At 43.7% G+C, this 14,901-nt stretch overlaps 1 protein-coding gene across 6 annotated transcripts; it reads left to right on the top strand.

Annotated features, from left to right (window-relative positions):
- Nucleotides 1-191: 191 nt before the first annotated feature.
- FASTKD3 (FAST kinase domains 3) lies at nt 192-14,213 on the top strand. Of its 6 annotated transcripts, none has more exons than XM_066626185.1 (7): nt 192-253; nt 5,249-6,716; nt 8,623-8,708; nt 9,039-9,213; nt 10,493-10,562; nt 11,507-11,621; nt 13,772-14,213. In XM_066626185.1, the coding sequence occupies exons 2-7, from the start codon at nt 5,276-5,278 to the stop codon at nt 13,868-13,870; spliced, it is 1,986 nt and encodes a 661-aa protein (XP_066482282.1). In that variant the 5' UTR covers nt 192-253; nt 5,249-5,275; the 3' UTR covers nt 13,871-14,213. The 6 variants fall into 6 exon arrangements, with proteins under 6 accessions (XP_066482282.1, XP_066482281.1, XP_066482279.1 ...); XM_066626184.1 differs by lacking the exon at nt 192-253 and adding an exon at nt 255-271; XM_066626182.1 differs by lacking the exon at nt 192-253 and adding an exon at nt 277-315.
- The last annotated feature ends 688 nt before the right edge of the window (nt 14,214-14,901 follow it).

The following is a 14,901-nucleotide window of genomic DNA, read 5'->3' as shown; positions in this document are numbered from 1 at the left end:
AAAGGTGGAAGCGAGAGTCAGAGGTTCTACTTACCATAAGGTAAGCAGTGTGTTTCTCTAGCCTTCTGACTCTATGCTAAAGAGAAGGGCGAATCAGGAGTCTGTATTCTGTGCGGAGGCGGGAAGGAAAGGGAATGTTGGCGAATCAATGCATTCGACAGTGGGGGGGCGGGGATAGGAGGGTGAAAGGGGGAATCCGATTGGATACCTCGCTGCGATGGGCGGAACGCAAACAAATGAGCGGAAGCCGCAGGTAAGAACTCGCTTAACGGTATGCGGACCCTCTGAGGAAATGCTGTACGGGGGCTGCGTGAGGTCAAGCCAAGCAGTGCCGCGTGCTTCCCCTTCAGGGTTAATTTCTGTGTGTCCTTGAGTAGTACGGGGCGGCGGGAGGTCCAAATTTCATGGCCAGCTGGGTGCGCGCAGCCCAAAGCGCGAGGGCATCGGAATGGACGAAACCCCTGAAAGGCCAGCTGCAGGACTGGCCTGAGTGACTGACTGCAGGTGGAACTGGGCTTTGCGCAGCAAGGGGGTGGCAGCATTTGTGGTGCCATAAGCTGCGCATGCCTAGTTGTCGCAGTGTACATAGCTGCGCTTTCCTGTTTGAAAAGAGTGTTTTTGAGCACGTGCAGAGTGCTTTCCTGCATCCTTCCTGCCCCGCCCCAAAGAAGTAGAAAGTATGTGTGGTGGGTTTTTTTTTGGGGGGGGGGGAGGGATGGAGGGAGAGAGTCCAAAGCTTTCTCTAATTATGTGCAATTAATTATTTTCCTCCTATATAATTGTTTTCCTTGGGAAAGGAAGCAGCTTCTGGTTTGGAAGGGGGGCGGAAAAACAGATACGGCAGTGATTTTCAGCCACTGTGCCGTGGCACACTGGCGTGCCATGGAGGGTCTGCAAGCGTGCCATGGAAGTTTGGGGGAGTCATTTGACCTCAAGGTCATTGTGGGTCATCAGTGCGGTGTGCCTTGGCAACTGTGTGCCGTGGCAGTTTTAGCTCCTTGTCAGTGTGCTGTGATGAAAAAAGGTTGAAAGTAGCTGTGATCCGGTATGGAGACAGACTTTGAGTGTGTGTAGAGTCTCTCTCAGACAAAAAGCAGCTCTCTTTGCCTTGCACTTCTTTTTACTTTCCCATCTATCACATCTGTCGGTTCTTCTCCGTTATGTTATATATAATAATAATATTAACCATGTTTACATGTCACTTTTCAACAAAAGAGTTCACAAAGCAGTTTGCAGATGACATCAAATAAACTAAGAGCGCAATCCTAACCCCTTTCCAGCACTGACATCAGGGCAACGCAGCTCTGAGATAAGAGAACAAACATTCCTTTTCTTTGAGGAGGCCTCTGTGAGTGACACCCAGCTGCAGGATGCAGCACATGCTCCATTGGCAACACTATGCCAGTGCTGGAAAGTACTGACATAAGGGGTTAGGATTGCGCCCTAAATGACTCCCTGTCCCAAATGGGCTCACAATCTAGAACAGCGGCTCATAAACTTTTTAAGCACCAGGACTCACTTTTTAGAATGACAATCTTCCGGCACCACCAGAAGTGATGCTGTTGACCTGGAAGTGATGTAATGATCAGAAATGAAATCATCAAGCAGGAAAAATTTTAACACCCTGCATATGACAGAATCAAATCTAATTTATTAGTGAGTAAATTTAAGAGTTTGGAATAAGTATACATTTAAAAATTAAAATAAAGAAAAACCCTCCTGAATCTGTTTTAAAAAATCTCCCAAATATCCCAAAGGCTGCAATTCTGTCCACAATTACCTAAGAGTAGGCCTCATTGTCTATCATTGTTAAAAGTGTATACGTAGTAGCTGTTAAAAGTACAGCTGTGCCACATTTCCCCAAATTAAATACTGTGGTAGCACCAAGTCTAATATCACATTGAAATGAATGGGGACCCATTTGAAATTGGCTTGCATTCCACCTAGTAGGTCCTGACCCTCAGTTTGAGAAACACTGATCTAAAAAGATACAGAACACCAGCAAACAGCCACTAGAAAAGACGCTGTGCTGGAGTGTAGAGGGACAGTTACTCTTCCCCTGCTAAGAGGAATAAGAGAAGTTTGTTCCAATGTCATAGTTACTGTATATGTATGTATTTATTAATATTTATTCAACACTTTTCAAAAAAAAATAGTCAAGTATATCCTAAATGGTAGCGCAGAAGAAGTGGTGTCTCCTGTGAGTACATGGCACTTTGAAGTCTTTCACCCTCCCTCCTTGTTCCCTATCTAGGATATACTGTCCATTGTTTTTACCAAGATATCTCAGCCATCTATCTGTGTAATAGAAATTTCCAATTTCCTCTTATTTTTCACTTGTTTTAGGCCTTTCTAGCACTTTAGATACTTTTGTGATGCCCCTGCTCCTGAAAAGGCAGCTGGGTTATCCTGATGTAATAACCTCAGGATAACCTTTGTTATCCTTTGTTATTGTTTGAGCATATTCTTCTCCAAATGACAGAGAAATAAACCAAGTTCATTGGACTGTGAAGCCCACCTGTTTTTCAGGGGTGGAAAATCCAGGTAGTCAGGTCTCCTCCCCCCAAAAAACCATAATCAGTCCCACAGATGAAATAGGATTAATGCCGATGGGCTATAAAAACTGTATACTTTTACTGCTCAGGGTAGGGCTTTGAACAGCATGACTAAATATGCTAAATATGGAGGGAAAGCCTCCAGTTAGTCATATCTTGGCCTTTGTCTTATTTTCTACTTCCTTATTAGCATCTTTACCATACTTCTTCCCCCATGCATCTCCTTTTTGGAGTTGATCTGCCTAGTTTTCATCCCTTGAGTTTTCTATCCATTGTTTTGATTTTTCAGTCTTTTAATGGACGTTTTTCACTTTTACTGCATGCCAGCCTGGTCTCAGCTCACTTGAGGAGTGAGTTGCCACATGTACCAAGTTAATCATGTTAACTACTGATTGGTTTTAAAGCAGCCCTTTGGAGTTTGGGGCTCAGTTAAGCCGTTTCTGCCCAATGTACATGCAATAGGGACCAAATGTGTGGATTGGGCAAAAATGGGTTTTAGCCTGGCACAGAGACTTTCCTAGAATGGCTTTTATATTTGTGCTTCTTAGCTGTGGGTAGCAGCAGCAGTTCATTCCCTGTTTAGTCTTTAAAAAGATCAAAGCAGAGAGCAAGGGAGAAGGATGTCATGCTTACTGCTCCCATTTTGCCCTCTGCCTCCCCTTGCAATCCCAAAGGGAGTGCTTTTTGATTTGCAGTTGATTTGGACATGGTACTTGGAAAGAGGACAGGGCAAGTAGGGAGCAAGCAGTGGCAGCAGTAGTGAGCAATCATCATGCACATGGCAACAGTCTTTGAACTAGCCTAACATTTTAGGAATGCTTCACAGGCCCAAATCCTAACCAGCTTTCCAGCACTGGCATAGAGGTGCTAATGGGACATGTGCTGCATCCTGCAGTTGGGTGGCAGTCACAGAGGCCTCCTCGAAGTAAGGGAATATTTGTTCCCTTACCTCAGAGCTGCATTGCCCTCACCTCTATGCTGGAAAGTTGGTTAGGATTGCCTCCACAATGAGTTGCCTGTCCATGATGCCTCTTGGCAAGTCCTCCCAAAGCTGCTCCTGAATGAAGATCCAGGATCTGACTGTTGATGTCTTCAGGTGTTGATTCAGCAGGCATGCAAGTGTCTGGAGGCATTTGGTATGTGGAAGAGTTAGATCAGAACTTCTGGAGTCGTGGAACTGCCTTAAGTATGGTGCCAGCCAGCTTTCTAGGGAAGTCCTCCAACATGTGCTGGGTGGCAACAGGAAGGGGTAATCAGTTATTTGAATAGTTTGGACCAGGAGTTCCCAAAATGTGTGTTGCGGCGCCTTGAGATGCCACGAGGCTGGACTGCTGCCCAGGAGCGTAACTGCAACGCTGCTAAGGATGGAAAGAGGCTTGGCCACCCAAGCTCCTATGTGCGGCTGTCACATGTTGTCCCTTCCACCCACCCTGAGCCTGTTACCATCTTTTGCAGCTTAGCACTGAAGTTTCTGAACCTGGAAATGACTGGCAATGATGTCATCGCCAGTCACTTCTGGGAGTTGTGCACTGCATTTGCTTCAGTGAAGTCTCAGCATCCTAAAAAAGTCTGCTCACCCATCCTGCTACGGTAGCCATTGCTTTGGGATGCTTCCTCAAAGCTGCCATTGCAGAAAGGCTGCATGGCAGAGCTAGTTCATTTTGTCTTCATGTCTAATTTCTTCCCAGAATAATAGGTCCTAAGCAGCCCTGCTGCTGAGATTGGCATGCAACAGCTGATTGGGTATCCAAGCCCACCTAACCAGGTCAACCATAGGCAAGGATGCCCAAGTGGCTGTAAACCATCCCATGGGATGGACCTGTGACATCAACTAGCCTTTTTAAGGTCTTGCATAAGGATGCTTAGATATGTTATCCCTAGTCTGTCACTGAAAGCAGCTGCTGCTTGGAGAAAGGCAAACCCAGCCACCATGTGTGTGCATGAACCAGAAGCTTGGAACACTGTGAATATTTAGAATTGAGACAGTATTCAGTCACTCACATCAGAAAATTTGTTTTATTTGCATCTTACATTTTAATCTCCATGCTAACAGTCACCATTTGTCAGTCTGCTTTTTGATACATGCCTTGTTCTGACCCTTTTATCTCCCTATTGCTTTGTTCCTACAACCTTTTAATGAATTTAGTAGATTTTAAATAATTCCTTATTTTGTTTTATTGTTTTGCCTATCTGATTCAAGTTTACTTGAGAGAGAGAGTGGGTTTGCCACACTCCTTCAGGCTGTCATGTTCTGCTTCTGTTTGCTTTCTAAAAAGACCTCTGAGTTTTGGACCCTCTCTTAAACGGGGTTGAAGGCTCTTCAAAGTGACCCTTTGAGTCACTCTGGCTGAGCTTCCTGGCCTTTGTGGTGTCAGTGGAAACCAGTAACAACTTCCCAATAAATCCTGGTTTGACTAGCAAGAAAATAAAAGGCGGGAGCAAGGGGGAAATGGCTCTCACTAATGACTAGCTGGGCCCATTTGGCCTTCTACGTCTCTTCCTTCACACCAAGGTTTTCAGGAAGCTAGATTTTATGGCTGTCGGCACAGTTTGTTCTACAGAATTGTGGCATAGCCATAATTGATTATAGTCCTTTTTAACTTTTCCTTTTCAAGTTCCATTTTAAGCCTTAAAAATGCTGATCAAGTGTCATCTGTGCCAACACTTTCATCTTCATTTTTTGTTCCTTCCAGGAGACAATGTTTCAAAACTGACCTGATATGGCTTCAATTAATTTCAAGTGTTTCCAAGCATATACTTTGCGAGCACAAGCATGGAGACAGCTGTTAACTGGAAGGAGAACCTTGAATCATTTTGGTCAACAAACTGGACAGCTCAAGTTATGCTACTGCCGTACTTCAGCCTTGCAAACAGTGCATTCAGGGTCTGGTTTTTGGCACACACTTTGCAGAAACTACCATGTGGAACTGGGAAATCCACCCAACTTCACTACAGGAACTGTGCACCTCCATGGAGAGGATGGTAACAATTGTAAGTCTGATAGCAAATGGACAGACGAACAGCTGTTTTTGAAGGAGTTGAACCATTTGCATTCATACAAAGACATTTTCAAGTGCATGAATTCATTGAAAAGTTTATCTGACACCATAGTGGCAGCTGCACTTCAGCGAGTGTGTGATGTCGAAGTGGAAGATGGCAAACTAAAGAACCCTGAAGATATAGTAGAGGATGAAACCTTCAGGTCACTTTGCTTCCAACTGGAGCAAGAATCTCAAAATCTATCTGACTCTGGTCTTGTAAGTTCACTCAATGCATTGATAAAGTTGCGAGTGGACCCCTGGAGTACTTTGATAGTTCGCTTGGTCTCCGAGAGCCAGGAGCGGCTTGATAAGAGCCAGATGACCATCAGAAACTTGTGCATCCTTGGCGACAGCTTATTTGACCTGGAAGGTTCAGGCTGTGTGATGCTGGAACAAATTATGGACCAGGTGCAAAGTGTAAAGTTTGAGGACTGGAAGGTTGATGATATTGCTATGGTTTACAGAATGCTGCAGCGAGGTGTTGGAGAGAGAGGGAAATACCAAAACCTGCTAAACAAAATGAACAGTTTCACCATAACCCAAGTGTCTCATTTCAGCCCCAAACTGCTAAGTGCTGTATTAAATGCTCTTGTTGTTCTTGATCAAACCCAAGCTGTTCCCTTGGTAATTAAGCTTTGTAAGCATTCAGTCCGGCACATACCCCATTTCACAGATGATGAACTAGTAAATGTTCTGGAGTCTTTCCTTCATTTCGGACACAATGACCAGTTCTTCATAGAAGCACTAGAGAGACATGTTGCCAAGTGTGCTTTCACCATGCATCCCAACACAGTCTCCAAAGTCATGCAGTACTGCAGCAGGAAGCACATCCTGTCCAAAACCATCTTTAACGTAGTGGCAGAAAGTTTTATTTACAATGCTGACAAGTTCACCACAGCTCAGATCGCTGAGTTGGTTGTCCCATTTGGGAAGCTCAACTACTTGCCGCCTTGTGCGCCATCACTTTTCCGGAAACTCGAAAGGATACTCAGTGCTCGATTTGCTCAGTTTCAGCCTCATGTGCTCTTGAACCTTCTTCATTCATGCACACTTGTTGAACGTTATCCACTAAATTTTCTGGCAAAAGTATTTAGTCCCTATTTTCTGCAACAGTTGCAAGGTACGCATGTTGGGTCTATATCTAGCATTCTTCATCTTAGAAGAGAAGCTTTCAAACTGTGTTCCTAAGAACCTTATTAGGGGTTCCTCAGTGGAAAGATAACTCTAGTGGCCAACTGCCTTTTCTGACCTTTCCATGCAGTGTGCAGTTTCCAGGGAGCACTGTGCACATTCTTAGGCATGCTCTACCCGAACAGAGAGTAACAGCTAGGCTAACAACTTGCAGCATTTTTCTTCTCTCAGCACACTGACCTCTATGGTCTTCTTCTCTTGTGATATCAGTTCTGGCACTTGGGAGACTCTTCTGGGTTTTGAGGCTCTGTTTTTAGGGCAACTGTGTGTAGTAACAAACTGTCTGTCTCTCTTCCTCCATGGGCTCCATAGAGGAAGGAGGGCAGGCAATTTGTTACCTTAGACAGTCACCCTAAAAACAGACCCACAGAACCCAGAGGGGTTCTTCAGATTATTTTCAATTGCTGTGCTCCAAACTCCTGTGGCACACCTGTAAACCTTTCATGGCACACCACTGTGCTGCAGCACACCAGTTGAAAATTGCTAGACATAGGGCCTGATTGTGTCTCCTCAGAAACTGCTAGTGCATCCTTCAATCTTTTGCAACTTGCAGGAATTCTGTGGCTGGTATACAGTGTCTTTTTGACAGAGAAATCAATATGCAATGATTCTCTGAGGCAGTTCTCAAACTGGGGCGTTGTGATGCCCCAGCCTGAGGACCTCTGCCTGTATTCCTTTAAGGGTCGCGAAACTGAAAGTGGGTTACAGTTGTTCTTTTCACAGTCTCCGCAGCTTGGGGAGCCCTGCAGAGGACTCTCGGCACCTCCAGGAGCCTGCTGCTGCCTTCTGTTTGTAAAGAAAGCCCCTGCCCCCCTTGAAAGTGGCACAGTCCTGGGGATCACATTGCTGCATTCTCCCCTCCCCTGCCAAGACTTACTTCAGGAATTTTACTCCTGAGGAGTTTGAGAACCCTTGCTCTGAGGGTAGAAAGTTTGAAAATTACTGATCTGGACTCCCTCTAACTCTCTCTGTGATGTCTCACCTCTTTCTGCTGCTTAGAACTGTACTGGCAGTGAAAGCTGAAACTACTTTCCGTGGTATGCAGAAAGTACTGGCAGTGGTATGCTTCATTTCAGAGGTAGAAAGGGATGCATGCAAATGAAATATCCATTCTAGTGGCACATCCTTGTTTAAACAGTTGTCTCGCGTGGGGCTATAACAACATTTTGTGTGTGTTGTTTAAATTGAAATGTGAGTGCTTTGGAGGGATAATAAAAATTCAGTTTTCCATTTGCCACTATTTATCAGCACTAGAGTGATTAGCTGATTTAATTTTTGTAGTTGATTTATCATCCCATGGTTAACTGATTACTCAGTTAGGTTTAAAATTTATTTACCAAAACGTTTAGGAAAACAGAGGCATGGTGCAGATGTCGCACTCCCAGTTCCTTCACCATGATTATTAAGATTAATCAGGAGCAGCCCATAGGGTCAATTGCATTAACACCATCTATAAGTGTTCTCTAATCTTTTTTGTGCCACAACCCCAATAAGTAAATAAAACATGAGACTGGGGACCCACCATCGATCCTACCCCCTTCTCAAGACCCTATCAGTCCAATCCCTGCCCCCGTTGCCGCCCACTCTGGACCGAAGTGGAGTGGAAGTTTAGGGAAGTTTTACCAATCCTTTAACCTTATAGCTGATTCAGTAACTCTTTGCCTACTTTTCCCCTCAACTTGATGACTGTCATAGTGTTATGCTTAAAAGAAAGTGCAAAAAGCAGATATTGTGGATCGTCTCTGTATCTTACACTTTTTAAATCTATACAGCACATAAAGAAAATGCATAAGAAAACCCTCCTTGTCATGTCTGTGTGGTTCTTTGTATTCTAGCTGAAGGACTTGATTTGGAGAAGTTGGTTCTTTCTCAATTGACCCAGTTATTTCTAACTGTAACACTCGAGTGTCCATCCTATGAGGTATGATTATATGCTTATATCTTCTTTGCCCAATTTTATGCATGTTTACTGAAAAGAAGTAATATTACTTAACAGCAATCTGAACTGATAACAGTAATATCACTTTGTAATTATAAGTACTGTACTTGCAATAATGAAAATTGTCGGTGGTTCAGTCATTAGTTGGGGGTCTTTTGTTCAGCAGTATTCCTATGCAAATGTCTGTCCAGAAATAGCCTGCAAGTAACTTGTCATGTCTTTATCTCCTCCTGATTTCTTATTATGCATATATTTATCCAGGTTTGCCTAACCAGCAAGAAGAAATGATGCTTGTCTTTCCTGTGTTAATAGGGTCTCAGACTCCTTCCAAAATACAGAGTCAAGTCCTTGCTCACCCCAGGCCATTTGCTAGAGTCTTCACTTGACCTTCACTTCTACAGCAGAGTGAAAGCTGGTCTGATTGACCTCTTGGGAGGACGCATGTATTTTGCTTCCCGTGTGTTGACACCATTCTGCTATATTCTAGGTAAGCAAATTGTAGCTAATTTTAGTGTCACCATTTGTAAATATCACTTGTCATTGTTCCATAATGTTGCAAGCTGTTTTGGTTCAGCCAGTGTTGAGGTGTGGTGATTCTAAGGAGGTCTGCATCTTGCATACACTAGAACAGCAAACAATGGAGTTGGTCACGGGAGTTTTGCTTGGACACAGTGGAAGCACACAGTTGGCATTCACCTTTGCTAAGCAACCATATTGGCCTAAGCGCTATTTGCCAAGTGTTTCTCAACCCAGCCCATTGGAAATACTGCATGTACTTCCCACAGGTTTGAGGATTGTATGTATTGGAGATCTGTTTAATAGCTATGCGTATTTATCAGCAGAAACTCTCTTCTCCCCTGACCATTTTCTATCCACAGTCATGCATGCTTCAACGGATTGAGTTCATAAACAGGCTACAGATAATTTGACCTTCCTACTTAGCTAATATTTGACATTTCCCTAGTCCAGTGTTTCTCAAATTGTGGGTCAGGACCCACTAGGTGATTTGTGAGCCAATTTCAGGTGGGTACCCATTCATTTCAATGCATTTTTTATTTTTAATATACTGTATTAGACTTGATGTTATATGATATGTTACTGCCTTTGGGGAACTGTTACAGATCTGTACTTCTAACAGGCTGCTATGTATATGTGCTTTTAACAGTGATAGTCAATGGGGCTTACTCCCGGCTAAGATTGGATACGCTAACAGCCTTTGGGCTGTTTGGGGAATTTAAAAAAAAAAACAGATCAGCAACTGCTGGGGAGGGTTAGGAGGATTATTCTTCATTTTAAATACATTTTTAAACTTACACTTATTGTAAACTTTTACTTAATTAATTTCATCATATGGGGGGATCTTAGAAATTTTCCTGCTTGATGATGTCACTTCCGGCCACAACATCACCTCCAGGTTAATGACATTGCTTCCAGTGGATCCCAACAGATTGTCATTCTAAAACCTGGGTCCCAGTGCTAAAAAGTTTGAGAACCACTGTCCTAGTCTGTGAGATAGTTTACTTTATAACTTTTCTGACAACAAATTTGGTAATTGTTACCGAATAAATGTATTTCCAGTCTTGTTCAATATAAGCAGGGAGGTTGCTGAACACTGTCCATTTCCTGCTCTGCACCAAGGCAAGACGACAATGCTGAAATGACCATGGGTTCCATTTTTTAAGGCAAACAAACAAACAAAAAAATGTGATATATGCTGTAGAAAAATGCTTACATTGATTTTTTTTCTTGTTCCTTCCTTGCACCAGATATTGAGATTAAACTTGATGAAGAAGGATTTGTCTTGCCAGCCAACCGATACGAAGAGGTGTATCAGAGGTTACTCAATTTTGCTTACAAATTTATAGCTTGCCTTATCAAAATTCATGTTCAGGTGGAAGGGAAAGGAAATGCCAGTGACCATGTGTTATGATAAGCTTGGGCTCACCAGTGATTGACCAAGCTTTTACTGTTAGAGGTGTCCTGTCATATCCGCAGGGGATACAGTCTAGGGCCTCCCTGAAGATATGGAAACTGCGGATAAGAGGGAACCCTATGTCCATGGCCCCCCCATACCCATTACCTTGCTTCCTGTTAACATTTTGCCTGTGACCCTCTAACGTTCAGACTGCTTGCCTGCTTCTCTTTCTATAAACTTGCTTGCTTGTCACATTCTGTAAAGCAAGAGACATGTTTGCTTGGCGTCACTGGTTAGAACAAAAATGAAGGCTATGGGCTTGGGGATTACTATGAATAACTGTGTAGAATTGAATCTGTGGATACCAGATCCATGGATGTGGAGTGCACCTGTATTTTATTCACTTGGAATAGTAAAAGTGATTGGAAGACTTCGCTAGTCTGTACATTTGTATTTATGTTTGAAATGTTGATTTCATAATAGTAAATGGCAGGTTCTGATTGATCATGAGCATAGAATCGGGTTACTGTGTGCCCGTTTCCTGATTATCAGTGTGAAGTCTCAAAATTCTGGTGTCTCGCTCAGTCCTCTAATGGGAGTGGGGGAGTTCCGCCTGTAGCCTCCCCCTGTACAACTTCCTCTAATGTCTGGAAGGCACCTTGGAGACTAGCACAGTGGACCTGTATACTTTGGAGATTTCTTTGCTATCTTCATCACATCCAGCAAGCTCTGACTCTGGCCTGTTACTTGCATTACCCAAGAAACATAATACCCTAAGGGTAGGAATGATGCAGGAGGTCAAACATGTTTTAATTCTAATACGATGCTAAATGATTTTAAATTGTATTTTGTATTCAATTGACAGAATAGCTCTCTGCATTGATGATCAAAAGAGATTTTGCACCAATAGTCACAACCTTCTTGGAAAAGAAGCTATTAAGCAACGGCACCTGCAGCTAGTTGGATATGAAGTTGTGCAGGTAAAGCTTCAAATCAGTGATTCTCATTGCAACTGGTTTGCCAAGATAGACTGACAGTTTCAACTATGCCTTTCAAGGTACAAGCTGCTGTAAACACTATGCAGGTCTAGCAGAGCATTGTTCCAAGGTTTCCATTTCCTGACTTCCAGGTCATACTTATACCATATTGCTGCCCTAGGGCCCAATCTTATCCAATTTTCCATTGCTGATGCAGCTGTACCAGTGGGACATGTACTGCATCCTGTGGTAGGGAAGCAGTCACAGAGGCCTCCTTAAGGTATGGGAACATTTGTTCCCTTACTTCAGGCTACATTATGGCTGCATCAGTGCTGAAAAGTTGGATAGGATTGGGCCCCCAGTCTCTTTCCTGAAGCTTGGACTTCTAGCAGCCTATCCCTGTCCCACTCCCATCTCCCCCATTCTGTTGCTGGCTGCAATGTACTGCTTGCCATTATCCATGGTTGTAGAGGGAAGGAGGGCTTCAGGGATGTTTGGCGAATTCAGACTCTACAGGAATAATGTTGCGCAATCCCTACTAATTGCTCTTTACACTCTCACATAACACCAGAAACAGGGGACATCCACTAAAATTGAGTGTTTGGAGAGTTAGAACAGACAAAAGAACATATTTATTTACTCAGCCTGTGGTTGGTCTGTGGAACTCCTTGCCACAGGATGTGGTGATGGCATCTGGCCTGGACGCCTTTAAAAAGGGATTGGACAAGTTTCTGGAGGAAAAATCCATTACGGGTTACAAGTCATGATGTGTGTGTGCAACCTCCTGATTTTAGAAATGGGCAATGTCAGAATGTCAGATGCAAGGGAGGCACCAGGATGCAGGTCACTTGTTATCTGGTGTGCTCTCTGGGGCATTTGGTGGGCCGCTGTGAGATACAGGAAGCTGGACTAGATGGGCCTATGGCCTGATCCAGTGGGGCTATTCTTATGTTCTTACTTAAATATCAGAAATAAGTCTTATGAATTCAGCACGACTTGTTTCCCAGTGAGTGTGTGTAGGATTATAGCACTAAGAGAATACAACAATTTTGTAAAACTGAGATCTGGGTCTTGAACCAAGACCGAGAGGTCTTGAAGGTTTTGAAGCACTCCAGATAGGAGTGCTGCCTTGCAACCTGCTAAAGAGCTAAGCAAGGCAACTGCTGCTCCTCTTGCCTGCTCTGTTTGAAGCCCTGTAGTCCTTCCTTGCTCTTACCTGCTGTGTGGTGCACCTGCTTTTAACAGCTGGTGAGGGACAATAGATAATGGGATCATGAAAGTGATGTGCTGGAGAGCCATTGCTTCTTTGTATTTTGCTTCAGTGGAAGATCTGTGGCCCAATCCTAGTGTAACTAGAGTTGTGCTGGCAAAGGCTGCTTTACAGCTGTTGTAAAGCAGCCTCTGCCTATGAGCACAGTAGGTGTGCTAGTTGGGAGGCCACAGCAGCCACCCACATACTGACAGGCCAACGGGTCCCTGCTGAGGAAGATAAGCCCATGGGGGGGGGGGTTAGAGGGAGGTGAGGCGGGTGTTCAGTGGGTTGTAGGGTGATCAGGCCCGGTAGGAGGCGGGATTGCCAGTAGCGGCACATGCCGAATCCTGAACCCTTTCCCTGGTCTAATCTGCCAGTGAAGAGCAATACTGGTAAAGGGACATTTGTCTACCTTCCCCAGCATAAGCCCCAGCAGTCGATATGGGGAACTCTGATCTGCACCAGCTCAATTGCTGGAACACTGACATATTCCAGCAATTGAGCTGATGCAGATCAGTTCCCCACATTGGCTGCTGGGGCTTATGCTGGGGAAGGTAGACAAATGTCCCTTTACCCTGAGGAGACCTCCAGCAGCCAAAAATATCCCCCACAGGATGCAGTGAAAGCCAAACTGGAGCTATTGCATCACTCTGCATGTATTTAGGTAGGATTGGGCTACACAAGAGTTTTGTCTGATGTCCAAGTGTGCAAAATGGCAGCTCAAAGGCTAGGCTAGTAATTGCAGAAGTACCCAGCTATGTTGGAAGGAACCAAAGTAAACTTGCATTATGTTACAGACCTGTCCATATTTTGTTTCACAAACAAAAACCTTCATATAATTTATTCCAAATTTGCTCTCTTAAAAACAGAGTAATGATTCTTTCCTTCCTTTCATTTTTAGATTCCATTTTTTGAATTTGACCCATTGCGCAACAGAAGTGACGTAGTGGAATACCTGCACAAGAAAATCTTTCCTAATTCATATAGACTCAGCTGGTGATGCAACAGAATCCAAATGAGGTGAAATATCTATAGAAATTGTGATTATTTATTTTTGTAGACATGGACTTTGTACACTATTCTGATTTTGAAATAAATTCCACTATTTAGTATTTATCTTGCATTTTGGCTCTGCTCTCCGATAGTACAAAAGGCGAAAGTGCCAAAGACTGGTAAAATGCAACAACATTTTTATCTGTGTGATTGTACTGCTACCACGTTAAACTACAAGTGTTTGGGCTATACCTGCGTATTTTTCCCTAGAAGTGCAGAGAGTTGCCCTTGGCATATGCATAGAGAACTTTTTTTTAAAGCTATTGATTAATAAAGGATGCTTGAATTTCTGTTCATGACTGCTACTGATTAGTGGAGTCAACTCCAAGCTATCTTTGTATCCTACCTGAAAAGCTACAGCATGATAACTATACAAGAAAAGTACCATATGGAAAGGTAGTACATTATAGCAACTTAAATATATTTTGAGATTGTGGCACTTTTACTTGGGTGTATGCTTTTAATTGTAAGATTGTTTTAAAAAAAAGATTTTACATGGGCTATGTATCAGAGTGCCAGATGCTAGGGAGGGCACCAGGATGAGGTCTCGTTATCTGGTGTGCTCCCTGGGGCATTTGGTGGGCCGCTGTGAGATACAGGAAGCTGGACTAGATGGGCCTGTGGCCTGATCCAGTGGGGCTGTTCTTATGGTCTGTTCATGTTTTGATTGCTTTATTTGACCTTTTGCCAGACTGCTGCACAGGCTGGGTTAAGTATAGTTTACCTCTTTGTGCCGTCCTTACTGCAATCAAGACTTTCTAAGTACTTGTTAGAGCAGGAAGAGCAGGGTTGGTGGCAGGAGCTTGCCTTTGGGGGTAGCAGTGTGGGTTGGCAAACTGGAAGAAAAACTGTCTTTGCAATTTCTCTTCCTCTGCCCACTCCCCCCACCTACCACATTACTCCCCAAGAAGTAAAGTCCCCAGAGGGCAAATGTGATTAGCTGGGATGCAGTGGCTTGGCCCTTTCCAGGATTCCTGG

The sequence above is a fragment of the Tiliqua scincoides genome, chromosome 4, assembly GCF_035046505.1.
Source record: "Tiliqua scincoides isolate rTilSci1 chromosome 4, rTilSci1.hap2, whole genome shotgun sequence".
Taxonomy (NCBI): Eukaryota; Metazoa; Chordata; class Lepidosauria; order Squamata; family Scincidae; genus Tiliqua; species Tiliqua scincoides.
Note: the sequence above shows the minus strand (reverse complement) of the source record. Positions and strands in the feature narration are given on the sequence as shown.

What these genes read in the sequence shown, in the direction of transcription:
- FASTKD3 (XM_066626185.1), top strand. Translation starts at nt 5,276, where the DNA reads ATGGCTTCAATTAATTTCAAGTGTTTCCAAGCATATACTTTGCGAGCA. An exon ending in TCGAGTGTCCATCCTATGAG is followed by an intron (nt 8,709 to 9,038) that starts GTATGATTATAT and finishes CTGTGTTAATAG; the next exon opens with GGTCTCAGACTCCTTCCAAA. An exon ending in TACGAAGAGGTGTATCAGAG is followed by an intron (nt 10,563 to 11,506) that starts GTTACTCAATTT and finishes TTCAATTGACAG; the next exon opens with AATAGCTCTCTGCATTGATG.